Here is a 22,364-nt window from a genome sequence, read left to right on the forward strand (position 1 = left end):
CCCTCCCGCTCCCTCCTCCCGCCCGCCCTCCCCTGCCCTGCCCGCCCGCCCCCGCCGCAGCTCCTTTAATACACTTTGGTTCTCCGCCTGGCTTTGGACTCTTCTCCTCCTCCACCTCCTCCTCCTCCTCCTCCCGCGCCTCCTCCGCCGCCGCCTCCTCCTCCTCTTCCTCTCCGCGCCTTCGCTCCGCGCCCGGCCGCCGGAGGCAGATCCAGGCGGCGGCGGCGGCGGAGGCGGCGGGCGCAGGAGCGCGGCTCCCGGGGCTGAAGCCGCCACCACTACCGCCGCCTGCGCTCGGAGCCGGGCGGCCGCTGGACGCACAGCGCGCGGGGCGGGAGTGGGAGCGGAGGAGGCGCGGGGCTCGCCGGGGCCGGCGGGGCGGGTGGGCGCGCTGGCCATGCTCCTGGACGCGGGGCCGCAGTTCCCGGCCATCGGGGTGGGTAGCTTCGCGCGCCACCATCACCATTCGGCCGCGGCGGCCGCGGCGGCTGCTGCCGAGATGCAGGACCGCGAACTGAGCCTGGCCGCGGCGCAGAACGGCTTCGTGGACTCGGCGGCCGCGCACATGGGCGCCTTCAAGCTCAACCCAGGCGCGCACGAGCTGTCCCCCGGCCAGAGTTCGGCGTTCACGTCGCAGGGCCCCGGCGCCTACCCCGGCTCTGCCGCGGCTGCCGCCGCCGCCGCCGCGCTCGGGCCCCATGCAGCGCACGTCGGCTCCTACTCTGGGCCGCCTTTCAACTCCACCCGGGACTTCCTGTTCCGCAGCCGCGGCTTCGGGGACTCGGCGCCGGGCGGCGGACAGCATGGGCTGTTTGGGCCAGGAGCCGGCGGCCTGCACCATGCGCACTCAGACGCGCAGGGTCACCTCCTCTTCCCTGGCCTCCCGGAGCAGCACGGGCCGCACGGCTCTCAGAATGTGCTCAACGGGCAGATGCGCCTGGGGCTGCCGGGCGAGGTATTCGGGCGCTCGGAGCAGTACCGCCAGGTGGCCAGCCCGCGGACCGACCCCTACTCAGCGGCGCAGCTCCACAACCAGTACGGCCCCATGAATATGAACATGGGTATGAACATGGCAGCGGCCGCGGCCCATCACCACCACCACCACCACCACCCTGGTGCCTTTTTCCGCTACATGCGGCAGCAGTGCATCAAGCAGGAGCTCATCTGCAAGTGGATCGACCCGGAGCAGCTGAGCAACCCCAAGAAGAGCTGCAACAAAACTTTCAGCACCATGCACGAGCTGGTGACCCACGTTTCCGTGGAGCACGTCGGCGGCCCGGAACAGAGCAACCACGTCTGCTTCTGGGAGGAGTGTCCGCGCGAGGGCAAACCCTTCAAGGCCAAATACAAACTGGTCAACCACATCCGCGTGCACACAGGCGAGAAACCCTTCCCCTGCCCCTTCCCGGGCTGCGGCAAGGTCTTCGCGCGCTCCGAGAACCTCAAGATCCACAAAAGGACCCACACAGGTAACTGCGGGCCGGGACAGGGATGGGGCGCGGAGAGGAGAGAGGCTGTGGTTGGTTGGCTGGGGGAAACGCGCCGACCGCCAGCCCCTGCTCTCGGATGGGAGGTGTTTTTGTGTACGGGAGACAGCCAGCGGCTTGTTTTTGTTGGAATGAAAGAATAGTATCGGGCTGGGTTTTTCCATGTACGGAAACTGAGTTTTAAGTGATCAGTGTAACATCAAATATATGTTTTGGGTGATGCAGTTGCTTCATTTGCTCAGCCTTGGTTAATAATTTCCGTTCTAGATAGAACGCACAAAATAAAACTGCTCTCCAACTCGGCGCCCGGGAATCGAGCCTAGAGAGGATTTTGCCAGCTTGTCTGGATGTGCTTTTCTGCTCCGGCTGTGTGTCTGTGTTGGGTGGCTTGTGTGTTTTCCCACTTCTTTTACTCCGGGTCCAAACGTCCTTCCCGGGATTGTTTTTCCATTAAATGAGTCTGATGCGAGCCGAAACTGTAGAGCATTTCTTGTTTAAAAAAAAAAAAAAAAAAGTGTTTTTAAAGCCTATTTAGGGGTAGGTCACGGGGCTTTACGGTGGATTCGCAATAGTTTGTGAAAGTCTCTGATGGGCACCAGAGGGTTTGCGATTCCAAACTTGGACCAACAACTCGGTCAGAGAAAACCCCGGGGCAGCGCGGCCCCGCGGGGCAATCGCGTGAGAAGAGGGAGCTGCAAAAGAACGCGCCTCTCGCCTCATAGATTATTCATCTCTGACCAGGTCCCAGCCAAAATCGTGCCAGACGATTTCCTAAAAGAAAGCCAAATGTTTTAGCAACTTCCCCCGTCAATATTTACTCCAAAGTGGGGATGCGCCAGCGGCCTATTGTTCTCTTCCGGGAAGGGAGGGAGCCGAGGTGCGAGACAAGCTTTTAACAAGGTTTAAAATTTGAGAAATTTATTTGCATGAAATGCTTTCGAGTCCTGTGTCTGAGCGGATGTCTTTAAAAAACAATTTAGGTGCTAATGGAATTTAACGTTAAATGGCCCCCTTTCCAAGAGGAACGATGTTTGAGTTCTCACACCTCTAAATGACTCCAAGCATTTGGAATTCTGGCAACAGGATGCAGGGACCGCCAGAAAATTAAACAGGGAGATTTTGAAAGCCTTTGCTGACGCCCCCACCGCCCAGCCTGTGCCTATGCAATCGCTAGATGTTGTCTTATCTCTAATATTTACCTTCCCCCCCCCCCCCGCTTATTTTTAAATGACTGGAAGTGAGACTAGAAGAATGGTTAATTTAATTTGCAGAATTTTGGATGAAAAATACTGGCTCAGTTATGATCCACAGTCCCATCCCCAAACAACATAGCAACTCCAAATGTAATTGCCTACTGGCCCCAGAGACAAACCGACAGCAGCCCAGCAGCCTGTGTGATTTTGATAATGCCCTAAATATTTTGTCATAATAACAGCTTCTCCATGGCGAGACCAATTTGTTAGAGGCTGCGAATCCAAGGAGCCCTATAGAAAGGTGGGCAGGACGGGGTGCTACCCCAAATTCATTATCAATCTCAGGAAATGGGTGTTAGTCTGGAAGACAATTAAAATATGACATAAATGAGCAGGACTGTCAGGTGGGAAGGCAGTTAATTTCATCTTCAGCTACAGAGGCTATCCGACCTGGCTAAGGGACCCAGGCCCTTCCAGTTCCTCTTTCCTTCTCGCAGCGGCCTTGTTCCCTCCAGAGTGGGTGGGGGCTCCGGGAAGGTCTGGGTGTGGGCAGCAAGCGCCCCTGTTTCTATCCACAGGGGAGAAGCCGTTCCAGTGTGAGTTCGAGGGCTGCGACCGGCGCTTCGCCAACAGCAGCGACAGGAAGAAGCACATGCACGTCCACACCTCCGATAAGCCCTATCTGTGCAAGATGTGCGACAAGTCCTACACGCACCCCAGCTCGCTGCGGAAACACATGAAGGTACCACCGGGGAGGCCGGGAGGAGTGTGAGGCCGCCGGCCCGCGGCGCCGGCTCCCAACCGGCGCGGACAACCGCTGCCAGCCTGGGAAGGCCAGGGTTCCCCGGGGCCCCGGCGGGCGGGGAGGGCCTTTCTTGGAGGTGCTCTCCCCCGGGAGCCCGGCCCCACAGCAGCTGCACTCACACCCAGTCCCCTTTGGTCTCCCCTCCCGGCTTTTGTCTTGCAGGTCCATGAGTCCTCTCCGCAGGGCTCCGAGTCCTCCCCAGCCGCCAGCTCAGGCTACGAATCGTCCACGCCCCCGGGGCTGGTGTCCCCCAGCGCCGAGCCCCAGAGCAGCTCTAACCTCTCCCCGGCGGCGGCGGCGGCGGCGGCGGCAGCGGCGGCGGCGGCGGCGGCGGCCGTGTCCGCGGTGCACCGGGGCGGAGGTTCGGGCGGCGGCGGCGCGAGCGGCGGCTCCGGCGGAGGCAGCGGCGGCGGGGGCGGCGGCGGGGCGGGCGGCGGGGGCGGCGGCGGCAGCGGCGGCGGGGGCAGCGGGACAGCCGGGGGCCACAGCGGCCTCTCCTCCAACTTCAATGAATGGTACGTGTGAGAGCCCGGGGCCTCTCTTCCTCTCCCGGTCCCCGCCCTGGCGCAGCCCTCCCGGTGGCGAGCGCTGAGGGCACCCTGTGATGTGTTGTTAAAATTATGAATCTGATTTTTATGATGATGAAAATGATTTTACCAGCAGAAGGATTTTTAAAAGTTTGTTTTTGTTTTTGTTTTTGTTTTTAAATAATCTAGGCATGAAAAGCAAAAATATCCCTTCCGGAGTCTCCGCTGAAAACATAAAATAAGAAATTTTAAAAAAATAATAAAAAATAAAAAACCCCATAAAAATCTTGAACCAAACCCCCCTTCCCTTCCCCCCATGCCCTCTTTTCCTTCTCACCCACTTCCCAGTCTTCTGACAAACTGTACATAGCGAACTCCTTCCTTCTCCAAGGTGGTTTTAATGGCTTCTTGGTGTATAGAAGTTTGTCCATTCGTAACTCTCCGGATTGCGTTCCTCCCTGCCTTTCTTCCCTTCTCTTCCCCAAGTGATGGGCTTTTTCTTTTCTCTTTTTAGTTCACCCGGTTTCTTTTTAAGTAATGTGGAAGAAAATGGTTTATTTTGTATCGTGGTATTGAATATTGTGTTCCTTTTTATGAGGCAACTTGATTGTAAACTTCATGCAACTATAGACTGGAAAAAACCGAGCCGTGCCAAAGTCTCCCTTCTGTTTCTTCAACACATTGATCCACAGCACACACACACCACCACCACCACCAACGCTTGTGAATGTATTTTTCTGTTAGCTGGGTTTACATGTGATGTTTTAGTGCTTTTGCAAGTTCAATTTGTTAGTTCCTGTATGAAAGATTGTGGGGGAAAATAAACGTTGTGCCGTTAGCTTTTCCGTAATAACACCCTTCCTTCTGTAAATACCCGTTACCATATTTATCCATTTGTAATTAAATTATGGTATTAACTTGCTACAGAGGAAACAATATTTATAAAGAATGTTTCTTAACTATAAATATGTACAATTGTGGGCATAAACTGTTTCAGATTTTTTATTTGAAGGTTTTAAGTGGTTTGATCATTTCTTGTGATATGTTTTGAGAGTAATGCATACAGAAATATAATAAAATGTGTTGAAACTGCATGAACATACTTTTTTTTTTCTAGCAGAGTTCTTAAAGAAAAAGGGGAAGGGGGCAGCTGAGGGTTGACATGGGTATGGAACAGCTGCCTAAATGAAGGGGAGGAACCACCTTACCTTCTAGGGAGGAAGGTATATGTATGCATAGGAACCAGGCCAAAATGCCCCTTTGGCAGAAAGTCTCAAAATTATTTTCTATGTCCTTTGTTTGTAGCTGAGAGTGAATTAAATTTTTGGAAGGGCCCTGTGAGGACTGGTGGCTGGAACCTTCAGAGTTTCTAATGGCTCCATTATCTGAGGGAGTGCCTTTCTTTCAGCTATTTGGACTGGATTTAAGAGCACTAAACATTTCCTTATTCTTTGTTTTCCCTCTTCCCTGCCCCCTTTCCTCTCCCTCCCTCTGAAAAGCTGAGGTACAGTTATTTTTAATTGCACATTTAAAACTGAGCTGAGTACTTTGTTTTTGAACTTGGCCCGGTGATTATAGTTTAAGGGCCCTTTTCTACCTAAAGTGTTTTCTTGGAATTTCAGAGAGCTTGCTCAAGAAAGTCTGCTTATCCTCAGAGCTGCTGCACACCAACAAGGAAGATGTTCAAGGGAAGAAGGTGACAGAGTATGCTTTAATTTAGGAGAATAACAAACCCTTGGCTCAAAACAAAAGAGAATCTCTTCAAGAATTCAGTAAAATAGAGTAAGATGTAAAGACTAAAATGGTCAGGTGTGAGTGAGGCAGAGCATTGAGGACCAGTTTGTCTATAAGGTTTGCAGCTTTAATCTTCTGCGCAAGAATTTATCAGATTTCAAACTCAGTGCTCTAAGGAATAAGGCAAAAATAATTTTAACGATCAAAGGGTAGGAATGGGGTAGGAATAAGCAGGCATCAAAGGGTAGAAATAATCTTAAAATTATTTTGAAATCCCTGAGCCATGAAAATGTCTCCATTTCTTCCTTACTATGCCCCCACACCCCCCACACCCCCCCAGTACTGAGAAGATTCGGGCTTCAGTCCTCCACACCTACCTAGGATCGCCCAGCAGGTTCTGTCGGGGGAGACCCAGGTCTCCGCGGAAACCGCTATTTCTATCCTTCCCTTCCATGGTCGCCTGAGCTGCAGGGCCAGTCAGGCTAGGCCAGAGGGCTGTTTGGAGAGAAGGGCAACTCTGACCTCCTGGAGGCCACCTATTCAATGCGGAGGGAAAGACTCCAGCCTGGGTGTGTGTGTGTGTGTGTGTGTGTCCCAGAGGGTGACAGACACCAGGCTAGCCCTCCCCAGCGGACCTACGAACTGCCCAAGCACCAGCTCCTGAAGCAATCAACCCCCTATTAAAGTCAAATTTATAACCCCTAATAATATTAAGGAAAATTATTAAAATAATTGGCATATGTTACTGATCCTTGGGAGATTTCATTGAACACATTATAAGCTGTGAGGAAAAGCCTTTAGTTTTTCAACCCACCCCCCCGGAGGAGGGGACGAAGGAATCAGATGAAATATTTATCATAACTTGGGCAAGAATGAAATGGTATATCATAAATGTTTTAAACTTTTTTTCCTTTTTCGGTGGAAATTATTGGCTTTGGGACACCTCCCCAATCTAAAGAGAAGAGTGGCGTGGAGGTGTGTAACTTTAGTATCAGCTCAAGGCTTGGGGCGTTTCTTCTCATTTGGGGGAAGAAGAGGGACACGTCAAGAAGAGGCAGACGCTGTCGCAGCCTTGAGTGGGCTGGCTGGCTTTCCACGCTCAATGTCGGAGAGCTACCGCTGGGCCCTTTAGGTCCAGGGGAGCTGATCCTAGTTTTCAGCAGGAAATAAAAATGAGAAGGCGCCTGGCGCGAGGAGGAGGAAGATCGCAGCCTGGGGGCGGTTTCCTGGTCCACGCTGGGGTATGAGGAGCGGACGCGAGCAGCTTTCCCGCAAAATGGCTCCCAGCTCTGCGGCCCCTGAAGCCCACCGCTTTGTCCACACCAGTCACCCAGCCGGTGGTGTGGCCCACTCCCCGCCTTCCCCTAACACGCTTCGAATCCCGGAGACAGGGTGGGGGAGGGGAAGATGGCAAAGTGGTCAAAGGTGTCAGCATTGCTCATGCTAGAAAGCGCGAGGGAGGCTGGCGGCCCAAGATTCTGCGCCGCAACCGGGCGCCTGGGCCTGGGGGTGGGGGTTGCGTGCGTCTCTCCCACTGTTGCGTAAATAGAGCTGCATTCTAACCTGCCCTCGCGTGGACTCCGGAACTACAGAACTGGAGCCCACCTTCGCTTCCTTCAGGGAATCGGGGAACCAGAGACGCAGCTCTGGTTCCCTGCTCGCGGGGAGGCTCGACTGCCTCCGCCTGAGGACGGTTTCTGCCGGTCACTGCCATCAACTTGAACTTCAGAGCGCCTTTGCTCTCGGCTCCATCCACCACCAAATAACTTCCCTCACGCGGGAGTCGCTTTATCCGGAGGCAGCTGGAGCCCCCTCGGGAGGCCCATCATTATTATTATTAATTATCGTGATCCTCACTGCATTATTAATGACCACAATGATAACTGGCATCGGTATCAGCTTCTCCCTGTTCAATGAAGTCCCCCAAGTGTCAGGCGGGGAGGAGGTCACTCGTGGAGCAGAGGCCGGGTTGATTCTGTTCTGGGCGCAAGAGGAGGCTATACTAAGGCCGAGGCCCGGCTGGACGACGCGAGTAGAGGAAGCAGGTCCCAGGCCCAGCACACCCGGTCCCCGCGGTCCTGGCCCCTTTCCTTTCTGCTGGCACCTTCTCTTTTCCTCCTCCTCCCCACCCCCTGCCTCCTTTGTCTCTCTCTCTCTCTCTCTCTCTCTCTCTTTTTTTTCAGACGGATGTTTTCAGTATCAAGTGGTGTATTTTCCGCACAAAACAGTGAAATCTAGGGCAGATCACAGGCTGGACCGGAGTTTCGGGGTTCCCTGTACACCGCGCTGTTCTTTCTCATTCCAGGGTTGGCTGGGAAGGCCTGGGTTTTCCAAGTGATCGGTCGCAGTCTGGGTAGGCAGGACTGACTGGGGGAGGTGTGTTCTAGTAGGATACGCGGGGGCCACCAAATACTCGAGCCTGGGATCCTACCCTCCCCTATATCACGCCCCCGAAATCACCCAAAGGGCGCGCTAGGCCTGTGTCCAAGAGCTAAGAAAGAGCTCAAAATAATATCCCACCAAGACTTGGTTGAACCCTTGAATGCGTTTTTACTTAAGCGGACACGTACCCCGGAAAGCGACCCTCGGGATCCAAAATATACGTTCAATAAATACTGGAGGATTGATTGATTATATAGTCTGATACCCCTCTGGTTCCGCAGAAACTTGGAGCTGCTGGGCCCACTGCTACCCCCAGCAGACCACAATGAACGGTTTCTATCTTTAACTGGCAGCTTAGAACAGGACTGGAGCCGTGTCGCCCTCCTTGCTAAACCCCCTCCCCAACCCTCAACAGATTGTTGCAAGGGTTCTATTTTAGGGAAGAACCTAGATCCAGAAGGGATCGAGTGATCGGGCATAAACCCTCGGGTCGTCCCGCTGGGCTCCTGAGAAAGAAAAGGCAGCCTTGGCAGTTTGAACAGGGTGTTACGAACGAGAACTTCTGTAAACCATAACCAGGGCAGCCGGAGGGTTCGAGTTCACGGTCAAGGCTGTGGGCGACTGGGGCCCCAGTGTCCACGCCCGGCTCCGCCCCTGCTCTGCGGCGGCCCAGATTGCGGGCAGGACGAGCGGAGCTAGGGTCCTCCCACTCCCGCCCCGCCCCTCAGGCCCAGTCCGAGAACTGTCCGTGCTGGGGCCACCTCGTTGCCCTTGCACGTTTCCCTTTTGTTTTCAGGGCTCGACGAGCTTTTGAAGAGGTGACACTTCGCTTCGTCTGCAGACCTGCAACGTGCCCTTGTCCCGAATCGAATCCCGCATCCTGCCTCCCAGTCATTCGGGATAAGGCTCTGCGCAGCCACCAGGCCAGAGCTGAGGGCGCCGCATTCACTAGCATGCGCGCACACAGACCCCCCACATACGCACACATTCTCTCTCACAATCTCTCCACACCTTAACACGCACACGCACACGCACACGCACTCTCATATGCTTGCCTCCTTCGGCATCCCCCTAGGCACCCGCTCACGTGCGTGGGATGGACCTGAGTCGCAGAGATTGGGGACGTGTGGACAGAAGACCCAGCAGGAGATGCTCCCCTCACCCGTCCATTTTTTCCCAGATCCCCCCACCCCTATAGCCTCCCTCCAAAAGGGCCATGCCTGCCCAGAACTCTCTATCCAACTTGGTTTTTTGAGAGTCCGCTGTCTGGGCCTTATTTCCCAGGCTCGCACCTCGAGCCACCAGCCGGAGACAGTTTGGGTGGGGGATCCCTGCACACAGTGCGGATCGCTCAGCCCCATTTCCCTGGTAACGTGATAGGCCAGACTGTCCGGCAACCCCGAGAACCCACCGCCTCCCGGTGTGCTTTGGGAGGTTGCTCCCTTACCTCTCAGTTAAACCAGGAGGGAGGGAGTTTTCTAAACCCTCGCTCCCCTCCTCCAACCCCTGCCCTTAGCCTCTTTTCCTAACCTCCCGAAGCCAGTATTTTTTTGTCCCTGAGGCCAAACCTGGTGGCCTGGGGGACCAGAACAGGGCGCGACACCGCCAGAGAGGTTGGGGGTAGAAGTAATAATGTTAATAACGTCAAAGATAAGCATCCTAGTTAACGCTCTCGGACTGGGTAGCTCCCTAGAGACTGGGGGAGGCCTGGGGCGGCTACAGACCGCTCGGGGCTGGGAGTGGGCCTGGGTTCTTCTATGGGGGAGGGTGCGGAGGGTGTTCTTATATTGTCCCCCCTCCCCCAAGTAAATCTCGGGTCTGGAGCCAGGCCGAGCCAGCGACCGCCTGGCCAGTAGCCGCGCTGGGCCTCTGGCTGCAGACGCGCGCGGTTCCTTCTTTTTCTTTCTCCTGGGTCACCCGACACACAGTAGTTGGTGTGGCGGAGTATGGTTTCTCGAAACTCTTCGGAGTTGGTTGGGTCTGTTTGCCCGTTGCCCCCACCCCCCATCCCCCTAACCCAGGACTGTTCCCCCTCCCTCTCCCTGCCGGCAGATGAATGGTGGCTTTAATGATCCTGGGCACGGCGTTGGGCCGCCGGTTCTGAAGATGCTCTGACCTGTAGGGAGGGCGCGAGAGGTCAGGCGCACGCAGGGCCAGGCTTGGGCTCCTCCCAGGCCCACGCTGCTCCGATATTGATCTTGGGAGAAAGATAAACAGAAAAGCTGGACCTTCGGTCATGAATACTAATGAGCCAGGGTAGGAGTTTTAATTGCTATGGACTTCCTTTTTCCAGTTAATCTTTATTGCAGACTTCGGAATCAGTCTTTTTGAGCTTCGTTTTTGTCTCCTTCTCTCTCCGCCCTCCTTCTTATATTTTCATTTGAAATGCCCAGGCGAAAGAGATCTGTGTCAACTTGACTTTATCCCTTTCGCAGTGCCCGTGTGAGCGCGAGAGCCCACAGCCCGCGTTCCCAGCAGGGCGCTTCTTCTGCTCACTAATTCTGGAAATGTAGGGGATCCTATAAAATAAATTGTTTCAATGTGGCTTTGGCGAGTCTGCTTCTTGACTTCCTCACCCTTATTGTTTCAAAGACTTCGTGTGTCCTTGGCCTTTAAACTTCCTCTTGACAATTGCATCTTTTCTCCAGGCACTGAGATCCTTTCTACTCCAGACGGGTGTATTCCATCCCCAAACGTTCCCGTTTCTCAAGTCTCCAGGATTTGACACTGGCTTTGCCAACCGCGGTGTCTAAGTGTTTCAATCTAGTAGCGAATTCTTAGGCAAGCTAATTCGTCAGTTTACATAATTGCAGTGTTTTCTTTGGTACCTGTAAGCAATCGTGAAATCTGAGACAGGAACCTAAGGGAATTTCCAGAAACATTTCTGTCTCCATTCTTAATATGCATTTGATAAGTTAGTTTTACTGTTTTTCTTAAAATAAACCCATTCTTGAATTGAAATTTCTCTTGAAAATATATAAATCGACTGTAAATCCCATAAAGCAGTTTCGGCTGTGCGATCAGGAGAGAGAGAGAGAGGAAAAAAAAATGCAAGCCCATTTCTGCAACAGACTATGAAACTCAAGGCAAAACCAAGCCAAACAAAAACAAAAACCAGCTGTATTAGAATAATCTCCAGTATTATTTTGATCTTCAAAGTTTGGGACAAAATAAACCCGCATTTCACATCCTTGTCAATAGGTCCCAGCACTGAAGTCTCCTGAGGATTCTGTTCCACTTACACTTTTCAGTCCAAACTTTTTTTCTTCACACAATGATTTATTATGTAGGTAATTTTAGGGGATACAGTTTACAGCTTGAATTATTAGACTGAACACCTCTGGCTGACACCACTGTGCCTTTTTTTTTCAGCCTGCAGCTGTGAGTCACAACCCCATTTTCATACCCAACCGCTGCACATTCCTCCACAATGTATATTTCCTTCTTGCAAAGATCAAACATGCTTTGGTCAAAGTGTTTATTTTAAAATACAGGAAAATTAAAACTAAACACAGCTCTACTGAAAAATCCCCCAATGTATCATATTTTTCCTCCTCCTGTGCCCACAAAAAAAGTAACAAGTTGTAGCACTTTCTGGAATAAAATTTCAAATCGAAGGGGAGCACAGGCACATACAGACTCGATTTTCATTTTATTATTGAAACACATCAGGAAGTCTCCCACTTCTCTTCATATTTGAATCCTGTTTGGACGTCTTTAGTTTTTACCACACAAAATCACAAGCAGCAGCAGCAACAACAATAGCAACGTATCTTTAAGACGTTGACAGGCATCTATTTTATTCACCAACCTATACCCTCATCATTTCTAGTTCATTTTTCCATCTTAGTATTTTTTTTTTAACTGTAGCATCCACAAGATAACTTAAGGGGGAGAAGGATATTTTGAAGTATTTGCCAACAGGAAGGGGGGGGGGAGTAACTCAGAAACAACTTAATATTTCCCAAGCATCTGGGTAGGTTTTTGGTATGTACATGTGTTTCCTTTTCCCTTTCAAATTAAGGTGAAAAATTATAAGGTAAAATCACTTTTTTTTCCAGCACCTAAATCATGTGAAGTGGATTTGAACTGCAGACTTTGATGGACAAGTTGTCCTTCTGTAGCCTACTATCCACTGCTTTTTTCAAGCTTCTCTTGATTCCCATATGACAGGCATATAGACCTCAGCCACTCCTCTCCTGGGCAGTTTACTCAGCTTTTCAAGCCACACAGTTCTTTAACGGGGCAGAAACTGGTAGGCTGTTTTTAATCAAGTTTGGAAGCAGAATCTTTTCCCTCTGATGACTGTGCCCAGGGGTGGATCCGGCTGAATGTCTGGCGCTGCGGGCTGCAGGCTCGGCCACCCCTTTTTCAGACACAACACCAGAGAGGGGTATTGAAATAATTGTGTGTGGCAGAAATGTTAAAAAAAAAAAAAAATTAACCCCTCTTACTTCCCATACTTCTGAACTAAAAGGCAAAAGAAGTCAAAAGGAAATCTGAAATAATATTCACTTACCTGCCTAAGGCAGACCAAGAAACTGGAAAACGACTTGATGCTTTGAAAATGTACTCTACAGAATCTTTCAAATTAAATGCTGCTTAAGATCAACGGCAGTAAAAAAAAAAATGTTTAATGATTTGATTGGTTACAACCTTCCTAGATATTACTAATAAATGAATCGGGCTAGAAGTTTCTTTCTAGAAAGAATTTGGAGGGCATATAGAAAATAAGCCGTATGTGATCCTCTTTCCTGTTCTTTAAGGGGAGATAAATTATAGTACATACTATTTGGATTTTTAAAAATTTCAAATAAATAAATAAAAATATCTAGCCCTCAAATACTATTGAGAATTGTTTGCATGAGTGAAGAATCAAGGATTTTCAAGATGAAGAACAAAACAAGGAATCAGATTACAATCTTCCTCTAAATACATTTCTTCCTCTGCTGGGTTTTCAAATGATCTCTGTGGTGACTGTTTATCTGAACAATCCATTCAAATTAAAATGAATTGAATATTTTCCCCTTGATAGTTTAACTTCTGACACACAAAGCATTTCTAAAAGTTCTAAATAAAATCAAAGGCTTTTCATAAAGCCTTAGTAACAACATTACTTGTCATGGCTAAATCAATTTATTGTGAACTTCCTTTCATCTTTGGTAGATTATCTGATACATCAAAAATATCTCACCTTGAAAATATCAACTTTTCTGTTAATGGTATGAGAGGTTATTTTCATGATATGCAGTTTGTGATTTTTGATTCACTTTTTTTTAATCCAAGAGAATTAATCCAAAAACTGATTTGGACTAGGGAAGAGAAATCTTAAACTATAAATCAAACATATCTCAACTACCTCCCAGTACATGCATATACATACCCTTCTTGTGAAAAGAAAATGTTTTAGCTAAAGAAAGCAGTCATATCAGCCATCTGACTTCAAATGCCTTCTAGAGAAGTCTATCACGGTTATTTTACATTATGGGAAAACTGTCACCTAAAGTTTCAGGGTGACATTTTTCTAAATCTTCACATGATAATTTATTAATTCAGAAAAGTAAAAAACAATTGATTTTATCTGGCAAAATATTGCTTCATCTATCTGTTAACATAGATATCTCTCATAGGGTGCTATTGTAATTTATGTAAGTTCTCTCTTTTTTTGACAACTGAGTTCACTTGTAGTCTACAATTCTCTTGTGTCCCCAACATTTTTGCAGTCGAAAGTTGAATGCTGGGCACCCTGAGGTTGGCAACCAAACCAATTGCTTTTTGTGGAAGCAAAAGGTGTCTCCCTCTGACATGCTACTTTAGGTGTATTTTCTTTGAAGCTCATCTCAGAATTCAATTGGCTTCATTTGCTACTGTTTTTCTAAGGTTTGTGGTCCAAGTGGCAGCCCTCTCTGAAACATACTGTAGGTTCTGTCTCATAGTGGCGAAGTCGCCCATTTCTTTGCTTCAAATTTCGTTTTGTGTTTAAAATACGATAACGTCAGTTTAAAAATCATTTTTAAGAGAGCACTTTCAAGAAGCACTTCCTCTCCTACTGCCAGACATCGCTGCTCCCCAACCTCTTGGCTGGAACCCTTGCTTTCGATTTGTTTGTTTCACGCATTTCCCTAAAGAACCCAGCTCTTTGCGCTATTTAATTCTGCTTCAAAAATGCATCGCTTGTGCCTTGAATCTCTGTCTGAAACAAATTACCATCGAAAGTGTATCAGATTCGTTCCAAGTATGGATTTTGAAGCAATATTCCCATGTTAGAATATTTCTAAATTTGAAGAATATTTTAAAAATTGTTTTTGTTATGAGTCCACATTTTTGCAATGTATTTTCAATTGAAGAAGGGTTGCCTGTATTTCTCATGATAAACAAAAAGTAACGATTACTTTCTGCTTAGACCTTTCTTTATTATTATTTTTAGCCCGTGTATCATTACCTAACTGGTATGTGTTATTCTGTCCAGCTCTTGATGATCTAGTTGAATTCTAGACATTGTGCCAAGAAGTGTATTTGAAGCAGATAAGTACGTATAATACAAATGCGTTTTGTTAGACCTGATGGATGCTATTTTTCTTTTAATAGGTTTGTAGCAAACTAACACAATAACACAATGTATTCCTTTTCAAGGTACATTGTTGAAACAGGTCTATTAAGAGCGCGTTGAGCTATTTCTCGCTTCTATTGAACAGTCTGTTGCTCAAACACAACAGCCAACAAACGCCAGCTGCCTCAACAAAAGTAGAAACCTAACCCTTTTATGTAATGTTTTAACAGAAAGGGTAGCTCTGTTTAATTAAAAACATTGATGATTCAGTGAAACAATGGAAACTCAAGTTCAAGTGGTGCTCTATTGATTTAAGATGATTTTTACTAGCAATGGGTATAATTCATTTTTTCCCCCTGGCTTTCTCTTCTGTAAAGGGGTTCCTTCTTGTGGCATTATTTGGGTGAATAGGAAAAGACAGAGATGGCTATTGCCTTAGAAACCTGATTAACGCACGCCGCTTTGAGGGTAAGGTGTTTAATTTATAAGTGCACCCCATATTTTTTGTCAGTTTATTCGCGGTGGGGAAGCTTTGAAAGTAGCTCTTCTCAGCAGGTTAAAAAGTGAAGTCTGCGTCCTGGCATTTAAATGTCTTTGTTATTGTGTCAAGCAAGTTGTTGAAAACCGCATGCCCGGAATACTAAGGTTGGGTAGCTAGATGAGGCAAGTTGTGTGTGTGTGTGTGTGTGTGTGTGTGTGTACGCGCGCCCCTGGGCGCAGGGCTGTGTGTGCTAGGACAATTATTTTCATCAGCTGCTTGCCTGCCCGCGCCCGACCGCTTCTCTTTGCAGAACCGACGGCCTCCAGGCTTTCAACTCTGAAAGCGAAGCAGGAGGAATTCCTCCATGGAGACTCCCTCCTTGGGAGCGTCGAGCTCTCTCGGCCCTGCGGAGCGGGCCTCGGTCATGGGTACCCGGGTCGCCCCCACCCCCCACTCCGTCCCCCGGCAGGGGAGCGAGCACTCGAAGGCCGCGAGGATCCAGGTTTCGCCCTCCAGAGACCTCCGTGAGGACAGCCCGGGAGGGGCGCCCGGAGCTCTGGGCGCCGGCCTCGGGGTCAAGGTGGGCGGAGGCAGGTGCTTCCCTGCGCCCGGAAGCCGGCGCCGCGGCGGCCGTGCTCGGCGGCCGCATTTCGCACTCCTTCCTCCCAGGCCGGCCCCGGAGACCGGTCTCCACTATTCCCGGACTCCCCGAGTGCGAGAAATTTGAGAACGCAGCTCCCGTCGATCTCCCTCCCGCAAACCAACGGGCACGAGGGCCCGAAGCCCGCAAAGCCGGCCTACAGGCCGCCCCTCGGGCCTCTGCGCGGGGCCCTTCCCTGTAGGACACCCAGTCCGCCGCCTAGAGAGGGGGGCGGGGTGGGCCAAGGGCAGTGGCCTTCTGGATCCTTTCCAGCGGCCAAACAAGTCCCCGGGGTAAGGCCGGCGACAGAGCGCCTCGGACATCATTTGCTTTACACGGCTGCCACCCGGGTCCGGCGGCGGCGGCGGCCTTGGAGCCGCTTCCTCCAGGCCAGGCCAGGCCGCGACAGGCCGCGACGGGCCTTGGTGCCGCACTTCCGCCCGCTCCCGGCGTCCCGCTCGCCTGGGGGTCAAAGGGCCCCGGGCCCCTTCCGGGGTTCTGCCTCGGCCGCGTGCCGACCGCCACTCGCGCCCTGAAAGGCAGAGGACAGGCATGGCGATGAGGCCTCGAGGCCGCAGGTGGCAGCCCGTCAGGCCCGCGTTCCCAGATGCAACCCGGGGAAAATGTAGCCCGGGAGGGAACGAGAGGGAACCGTCCACATGGGCCCCGCAGGCCTAGAGTGAATTATTTAAGCCGTTCCCGGTGTTTAAAGAGGTTTTTCAGTTTTTAAAGAATGTTGTAAAAAAATATCAGCCCTTGTTAACTCCCTCATTATATGCTTTTTTCTCTTCAGCCGAACAAGCCATATTTCCTGAAACTGAAGAGCTATGTAAGTGTTTAAACATGTGTCAAGTGTCTTATAAATAATACAAATTCATAAAGAAGAGGAGGAAATTTAACTGATACCTGAAGTACTTGGCGTAGCTACGTTTCACTCTCGGGTTATTTTTGGCTGTGGAATCGTAGTAAGGAGACTACTCAGGGATTATGTGGCACCTCATGGAGCCCTTCCCTTTTCTTTGCCTGCTCACTCTAAGTCTGTACTGTTCTCATCTAGAAATGCCTTTGTCCAGTCCATGGAAGAAGTTCAAGTGGTCTGCTGAGTCTGTATAATATAGAGGTCATACTTAACTCAGAATTTGGGAGTGACCCTTCCTGTCTTTTCCTCTTCGCCACCCCCCCCCCCCAAGCCAAAGTGTCTGCCACTATGACATTGCTATGACATCCTGCACCCACCATGTTAGAATGAAGGTTAGTGCTGCTTCTGGAAAAAAAAAAAAAAGAGAGACAGAGAGAGAGAGACAGTAGGAGAAATGAGGTCTGGGCTTTAATTTGGGATCTGGGCTAGCAAATCATTTCAGTTTTTGTATTCATTGTCTTACCTAGAAAAGCTGAAAAGAAGATGCTGCCCTAACGTGGTCTGAGGTCCTCTGAGAAGCGTAAGTACAAAATGTTATTTTACAGTAAAATGACATGTGTTGTTGTTTTGAAATTAGATTGAACTTTAAGGTTACCTCCACACTTCAGTTTCTTGGATGATATTTTTCATATTGATTGCCATTTTGGGAAAGATTTCTGTGGGTATTCTATTTCTAGCTGTTTTTAAAATGTCTAAATGCACGTCAGGCATCTCTTGTGTGTACCTTTTCGCTGCTGCTTCTGGGTATAGCTGGTGAGGAATGTAATGGTAATATGGAGTTGCTAGAGCTCTGCAGTGTTCATTGTTGATTATCTGTGACATATGTTGTCACAGGCTTCCTAAATGGTCTGCAATGTACTTTGTCAATTGTTTTAATATAAAGAGGCCTTTTCATTTTTATTTATAGCCCTCTCTCTCCTTAGAGCTTAGATTTGAATCTAAGGTGGTCTGAGCTAGGAATAATGCCTAATTTCAGGAACTATGAGACACTCAAAATTACTCCTCTCCTCTAAGCGCCAAGACTTTGTTTCAAGATCAAGCTACCTAATCTTTTCTTTGCTTAAGATAATAAGTTTACTCTCAGGAGGTTTCTTAGTGTCTCACGTAAATAGATTTCAGGTAGTTGTCTTCTTGTTCTTGCAGAATTGCTCAGACATGTATGAACCTCAGTGATGAAAACAGACTGTATAGTTGGGGTTATTCCTCCTCCTAACAAATTCATTCGGAGTCAGATCTATATACACACTGATAAATTCCCAGGTTGGCAGATGAAAACTTTGCTGAGCTTAACAAATACCTTTTTGATGTTTAAACAGTCCCTAATAAGAATGCCAACCATCTGTTGAAAGCCAAACAATAAATGGTGAACAGAGTAGTCAATGCATAGATGATTTACTCATTTGTTATTTGTTCTTAAACATTAGCCAGTTGTCAACAAATTGATATCCAGGCACTCTTTGAGCCTGAGATAGGACATTTTGATCTTTTTCTTTATGTGCCACTCCCCATTCCATGAGAGAACATGGTGCTTCTTTATAAGAAAAGGTGTACAGCATTTACTACTTTTATCAGTAAATTTACTATAGTTATCAGGTAGTTTGTTCCTTAATGGTGGAGTTAAGGCAATTACATAAAATGCCTAAATAATACAAAGTAAATAAGGCTAGAGTACAGGGAATGACTAAATAATACGAAGTGTAATGAGTACCTTGAAAGGCATGTTTATAAATTTTTATAGAGTGTTCAGAGATGGATAAAACAATATCAGAAATTGTAGAAGATTATATACAGAGAACAATATTTAGGCTAGCAGCATTCTTATCAACATCAACAAGGGATGTCTGAAGACAAAGGACTACTATTTCAAAAGGGCTGAGAGAAAGTAACTATAACCCAGAATGCCATACCCAGCTAAGTCGTTATTTAAAAGTGAGGGCTAAATAAATATGTCTTCAGACCAAAAAAAAGTGGGAATTTACCACTCACTTTTGATAATGACTGTAAGAGGTTATAGTAGGAACAGAGGGGAAAAGTCTGTTAAATCTGGAAGGGGAGAGTGGACTGCAAGAGGAAATGGTGTATAAAGAAGTTGTTCACTGACGTGGGAAACTGAAAGAGGTATTGCATATATAAAATAATATAATGATTAGTTTAGGGTGTTTAAAACCATGATGGGAACACAACTTTCCCAAACTGGGAGAATCTGGTATGCCAGTTCATGATATAAACTCTTAGCAAACTAAGGAATAGAAGACATCTTCCTCAGCCAGATAAAGAGCGTATAGAAAATCCACAACTAACATAATACTCAAAGGAAAAAACTGAATACTTTTCCCCCTAAGATTGGGAACAAGATAAGGATGTCATCTCTCACCACTGCTATTCAACATTGTTTTAGAGGGCCTAGCCTCATAGCCAGTTGCAATAAGTTAAGAAAAAAGAAAGAAAAGGCATAAGGATTGGTAAAGAAGGTCATAAAATTTATTTGCAGAGGACATAGCTGTGTTGGTAGAAAATCTAAATGAATCTACAAACTATCAAAAGTAATAAGGGCATTTAGCAAGATTAACTAGATACAAGGTCAAAATACAAAAAAGTCCATTGTATTTCTGTATGTCAGAAAGACACAAATGGAAAAAGAAAATTTTAAGGTACCATTTGCAATAACATTAAAAAAGATAAGGGAAAAATCTAACACAGATATGAAGAGGGAAGTAAGTAACAATAATGAGCACAGAAATGAATGAACTAGGAATCAAAGAGGCAAATTGAGAAACTCAAGAAAATGAAAGTTGGTTCTCTGAAAAAAAATTCATAAAGTAGACAAACTTTTAATTAATTAAAAAATTAATTTTAAAAGGCACAAATGTACAATGCTGGGAGTTGTTTTTTTTTTAATTTTTATTTAAATTCTACTTAGTTAACAGCCAGTGCAATATTGGTTTCAAGAGTAGGATTCAGTGATTCATCACTTACATACGACACCCAGTGCTCATCGTAACAAGTGTCCTTAATACCCATCACCCATCTACACCATCCCCCACCCATCTCCCTCCATCATCCCTCAGCTCTTTCTCTATCATTAAGAGTCTCTTATGGTTTGTTTCCCCCCCTCATTTTTTTCCCCATATGTTCATCTGTTTTGTTTCTTGAATTTCACATACGATGAAATCATATGGTATTTTCTCTGATGTATTTCACTTAGCATAACACACTGTAGCTCCATCCATGTCACTGCAAATTGCAAGATTTCACTCTTTTTGATGGCTGAGTATTATTTCATTGTATGTATGTGTGTATATATATACACACCATATCTTCCTTATCCATTCATCAGTCAGTGGACATTGGGGCTCTCTCCATAGTTTGGCTATTGTTGATAGTGCTTTTTTAAACGTTGGGGTGCATATATCCCTTCAAATCTGTATTTTTGTATCCTTTGGGTAAATCCCTAGTAGTGCAGTTGCTGGATTATGGGGTAGTTCTGTTTTTTTTTTAATGTTTATTTTTGAGTGAGAGAGAGAGAGAGAGCGAGCAGGAGACGGAGGATCTGAAGCAGGCTCCACACTGTCAGCACAGAGCCTGATGCAGGGCTCAAACTCACGATCCATGAGATCATGGCTCAAGCCGAAGTTGGATGCTTAACCGACTGAGCCACCCAGGTGCCCTACGTAGTTCTGTTTTTAACTTTTTTGAGGAACCTCCATACTGTTCTCCAGAGCAGCTGCACCAGTTTGCATTCCCACCAACAGTACGAGAAGGTTCCTCTTTTTCTGCATCCTTGCCAGCACCTGTTGTGTGTTGAGTTGTTAATGTTAGCCATTCTGACAGGTGTGAGGTGGTACCTCATCATGGTTTTGATTTGTATTTCCCTGATGATGAGTGATGTTGAGCATCTTTTCATGTGTCTGTTAGCCATCTGGATGTCTTCTTTGGAAAAATGTCTGTTTCATGTCTTCTGCCCATTTCTTCACTGGATTATTTGTTTTTTGGTGTTGAGTTTGTAAGTTCTTTATAGATTTTGGAAACTAACCCTTTATAAGTTATGTCATTTGCAAATACTCCCATTCTGTCAGTTACCTTTTAGTTTAGTTTTTTTTTTTTTTAATGTTTATTTTTGATAAAGAGAGAGAAAGAGAGAGAGAGAGTGCAGGAAAGGAGCAGAGAGAGAGGGAGACACAGAATCTGATGCAGTCTCCAGGCTTTGCACTGTCAGCACAGAGCCTGATGTGGGGCTTGAACTCACAAATTGTGAGAGCATGACCAGAGCCAAAGTTGGACGCTTAACTGATTATGATTAGGTCACCCAGGTGCCCCTAACTTTTAGTTTTGTTGATTGTTTCCTTGGTTTTGCAGGAGCTTTTTATCATGATGACATCCCAATAGTTCATTTTTGCTTTTGTTTCCCTTGCCTCTGGTGATGTGTTTAGTAAGAAGTTGCTCTGGTTGAGGTCAAAGAGGTTGCTGCCTGTGTTTTCCTCTAGGATTTTGATGGTTTCCCATCTCACATTTAGGTCTTTCATCCATTTTGAATTTGTTTTTGTATGTGGTATAAGAAAGTAATCCAGTCTCATTCTTTTGTATGTCGTTGTCCAGTTTTCCCAACACCATTTGCTGAAGAGACTGTCTTTCTTCCATCAGATATTCTTTCCAGCTTTGTCGAAGATTAGTTGACCATATAGTTGTGGGTCCATCTGGGTTTTCTATTCTATTCCATTGATCTATGTGTCTGTTTTTGTGCTAGTACCATACTATCTTGATGACTACAGCTTTGTAATATAGTTTAAGGTATGGAATCATGATACCTCCAGCTCTGCTTTTCCTTTTCAGGATTGCTTTGGCTATTTGGGGTCTTTTGTGGTTCCATGCAAATTTTAGGATTTTTTGTTCTAACTCTGTAAAAAATACTGGTGGTATTTTGATAAAAATTGCATTAAATGTGTAGATTGCTTTGGGTAGTATAGACATTTTAACAATGTTTGTTCTCCCAATCCATGAGCATGGAATGTTTTTCCATTTCTTTGTGTCCTCTTTGGTTTCTTTCATAAGTGTTCTATAGTTTTCAGAGTATAGATCTTGTGCCTTTTTGGTTAGGTTTATTGCTAGATATCTTATGGTTTTGGTGCAATTATAAATGGGATCGATTTCTTGATTTCTTTTTCTGCTGCTGCATTATTGGTGTATGGATATCAATGCTAGGAATTTTTAAAGGTGACAGAACTATAGATATAGCAGAGATTTTTCAAAATGATAAGAGAATTTAGGAACTTAGGTGGTATGGACAATTTCCTACAATAATATAACTTATCCAAAGTGAGTACAGCAGATGCTGCCAATTGACAATTCAAAATGCCGACTTCTTCCTCCTTTATTAACCTGATTTTCTTTGGAGTAATTTGTCCAAATAAAAACACTTCCCTAAATTCCTCTGTGGCTAGATGAGCCATGTGATACAGTTTTGGACAATGAGATGAAAGCTTTTGATTTCCTGATATGGGTGTTACAGTTTGTGCTTCAGTTTCTTTCTTATGTAGAAAAAAGCAGCTATTTCGAGTCCAAAGTGTACCAAGTGTGAGGTGGAGGCCTCTAAGCTAAGGGTAGTGGAATGGAAAGTTAGAGCCTACTTTCCTGACAGCATTATTACAG

General features: G+C 47.1%; 2 protein-coding genes across 2 annotated transcripts in view; both read left to right on the plus strand.

Moving 5' to 3' along the window:
• Nucleotides 1-397: 397 nt before the first annotated feature.
• On the plus strand, nucleotides 398-4,010 carry ZIC2 (Zic family member 2). The gene is made up of 3 exons (XM_042958060.1): nucleotides 398-1,469; nucleotides 3,259-3,422; nucleotides 3,648-4,010. Exons 1-3 carry the CDS (start codon nucleotides 398-400, stop codon nucleotides 4,008-4,010), a joined length of 1,599 nt encoding a protein of 532 aa, XP_042813994.1.
• Nucleotides 4,011-16,585: 12,575 nt separating this feature from the next.
• The window catches only part of PCCA (propionyl-CoA carboxylase subunit alpha), a 477,968-nt gene continuing 472,189 nt past the window's right edge, over nucleotides 16,586-22,364 (plus strand). Inside the window, exons 1-2 of the mRNA XM_042979710.1 lie at nucleotides 16,586-16,628; nucleotides 17,186-17,238. The gene's annotated coding sequence lies outside the window, so the exon portion shown is untranslated. The remainder of the gene's footprint in view (nucleotides 16,629-17,185; nucleotides 17,239-22,364) is intronic.

Source organism: Panthera tigris, chromosome A1, assembly GCF_018350195.1.
Source record: "Panthera tigris isolate Pti1 chromosome A1, P.tigris_Pti1_mat1.1, whole genome shotgun sequence".
Classification (NCBI taxonomy): domain Eukaryota; kingdom Metazoa; phylum Chordata; class Mammalia; order Carnivora; family Felidae; genus Panthera; species Panthera tigris.

Bases quoted from the DNA above. Each gene is read 5' to 3' on its own strand.
- ZIC2 (XM_042958060.1), top strand. From the start codon at position 398: ATGCTCCTGGACGCGGGGCCGCAGTTCCCGGCCATCGGGGTGGGTAGC. The intron at 1,470-3,258 runs GTAACTGCGGGC...TTCTATCCACAG, and splicing joins CCACAAAAGGACCCACACAG to GGGAGAAGCCGTTCCAGTGT. The intron at 3,423-3,647 runs GTACCACCGGGG...TTTGTCTTGCAG, and splicing joins CGCTGCGGAAACACATGAAG to GTCCATGAGTCCTCTCCGCA.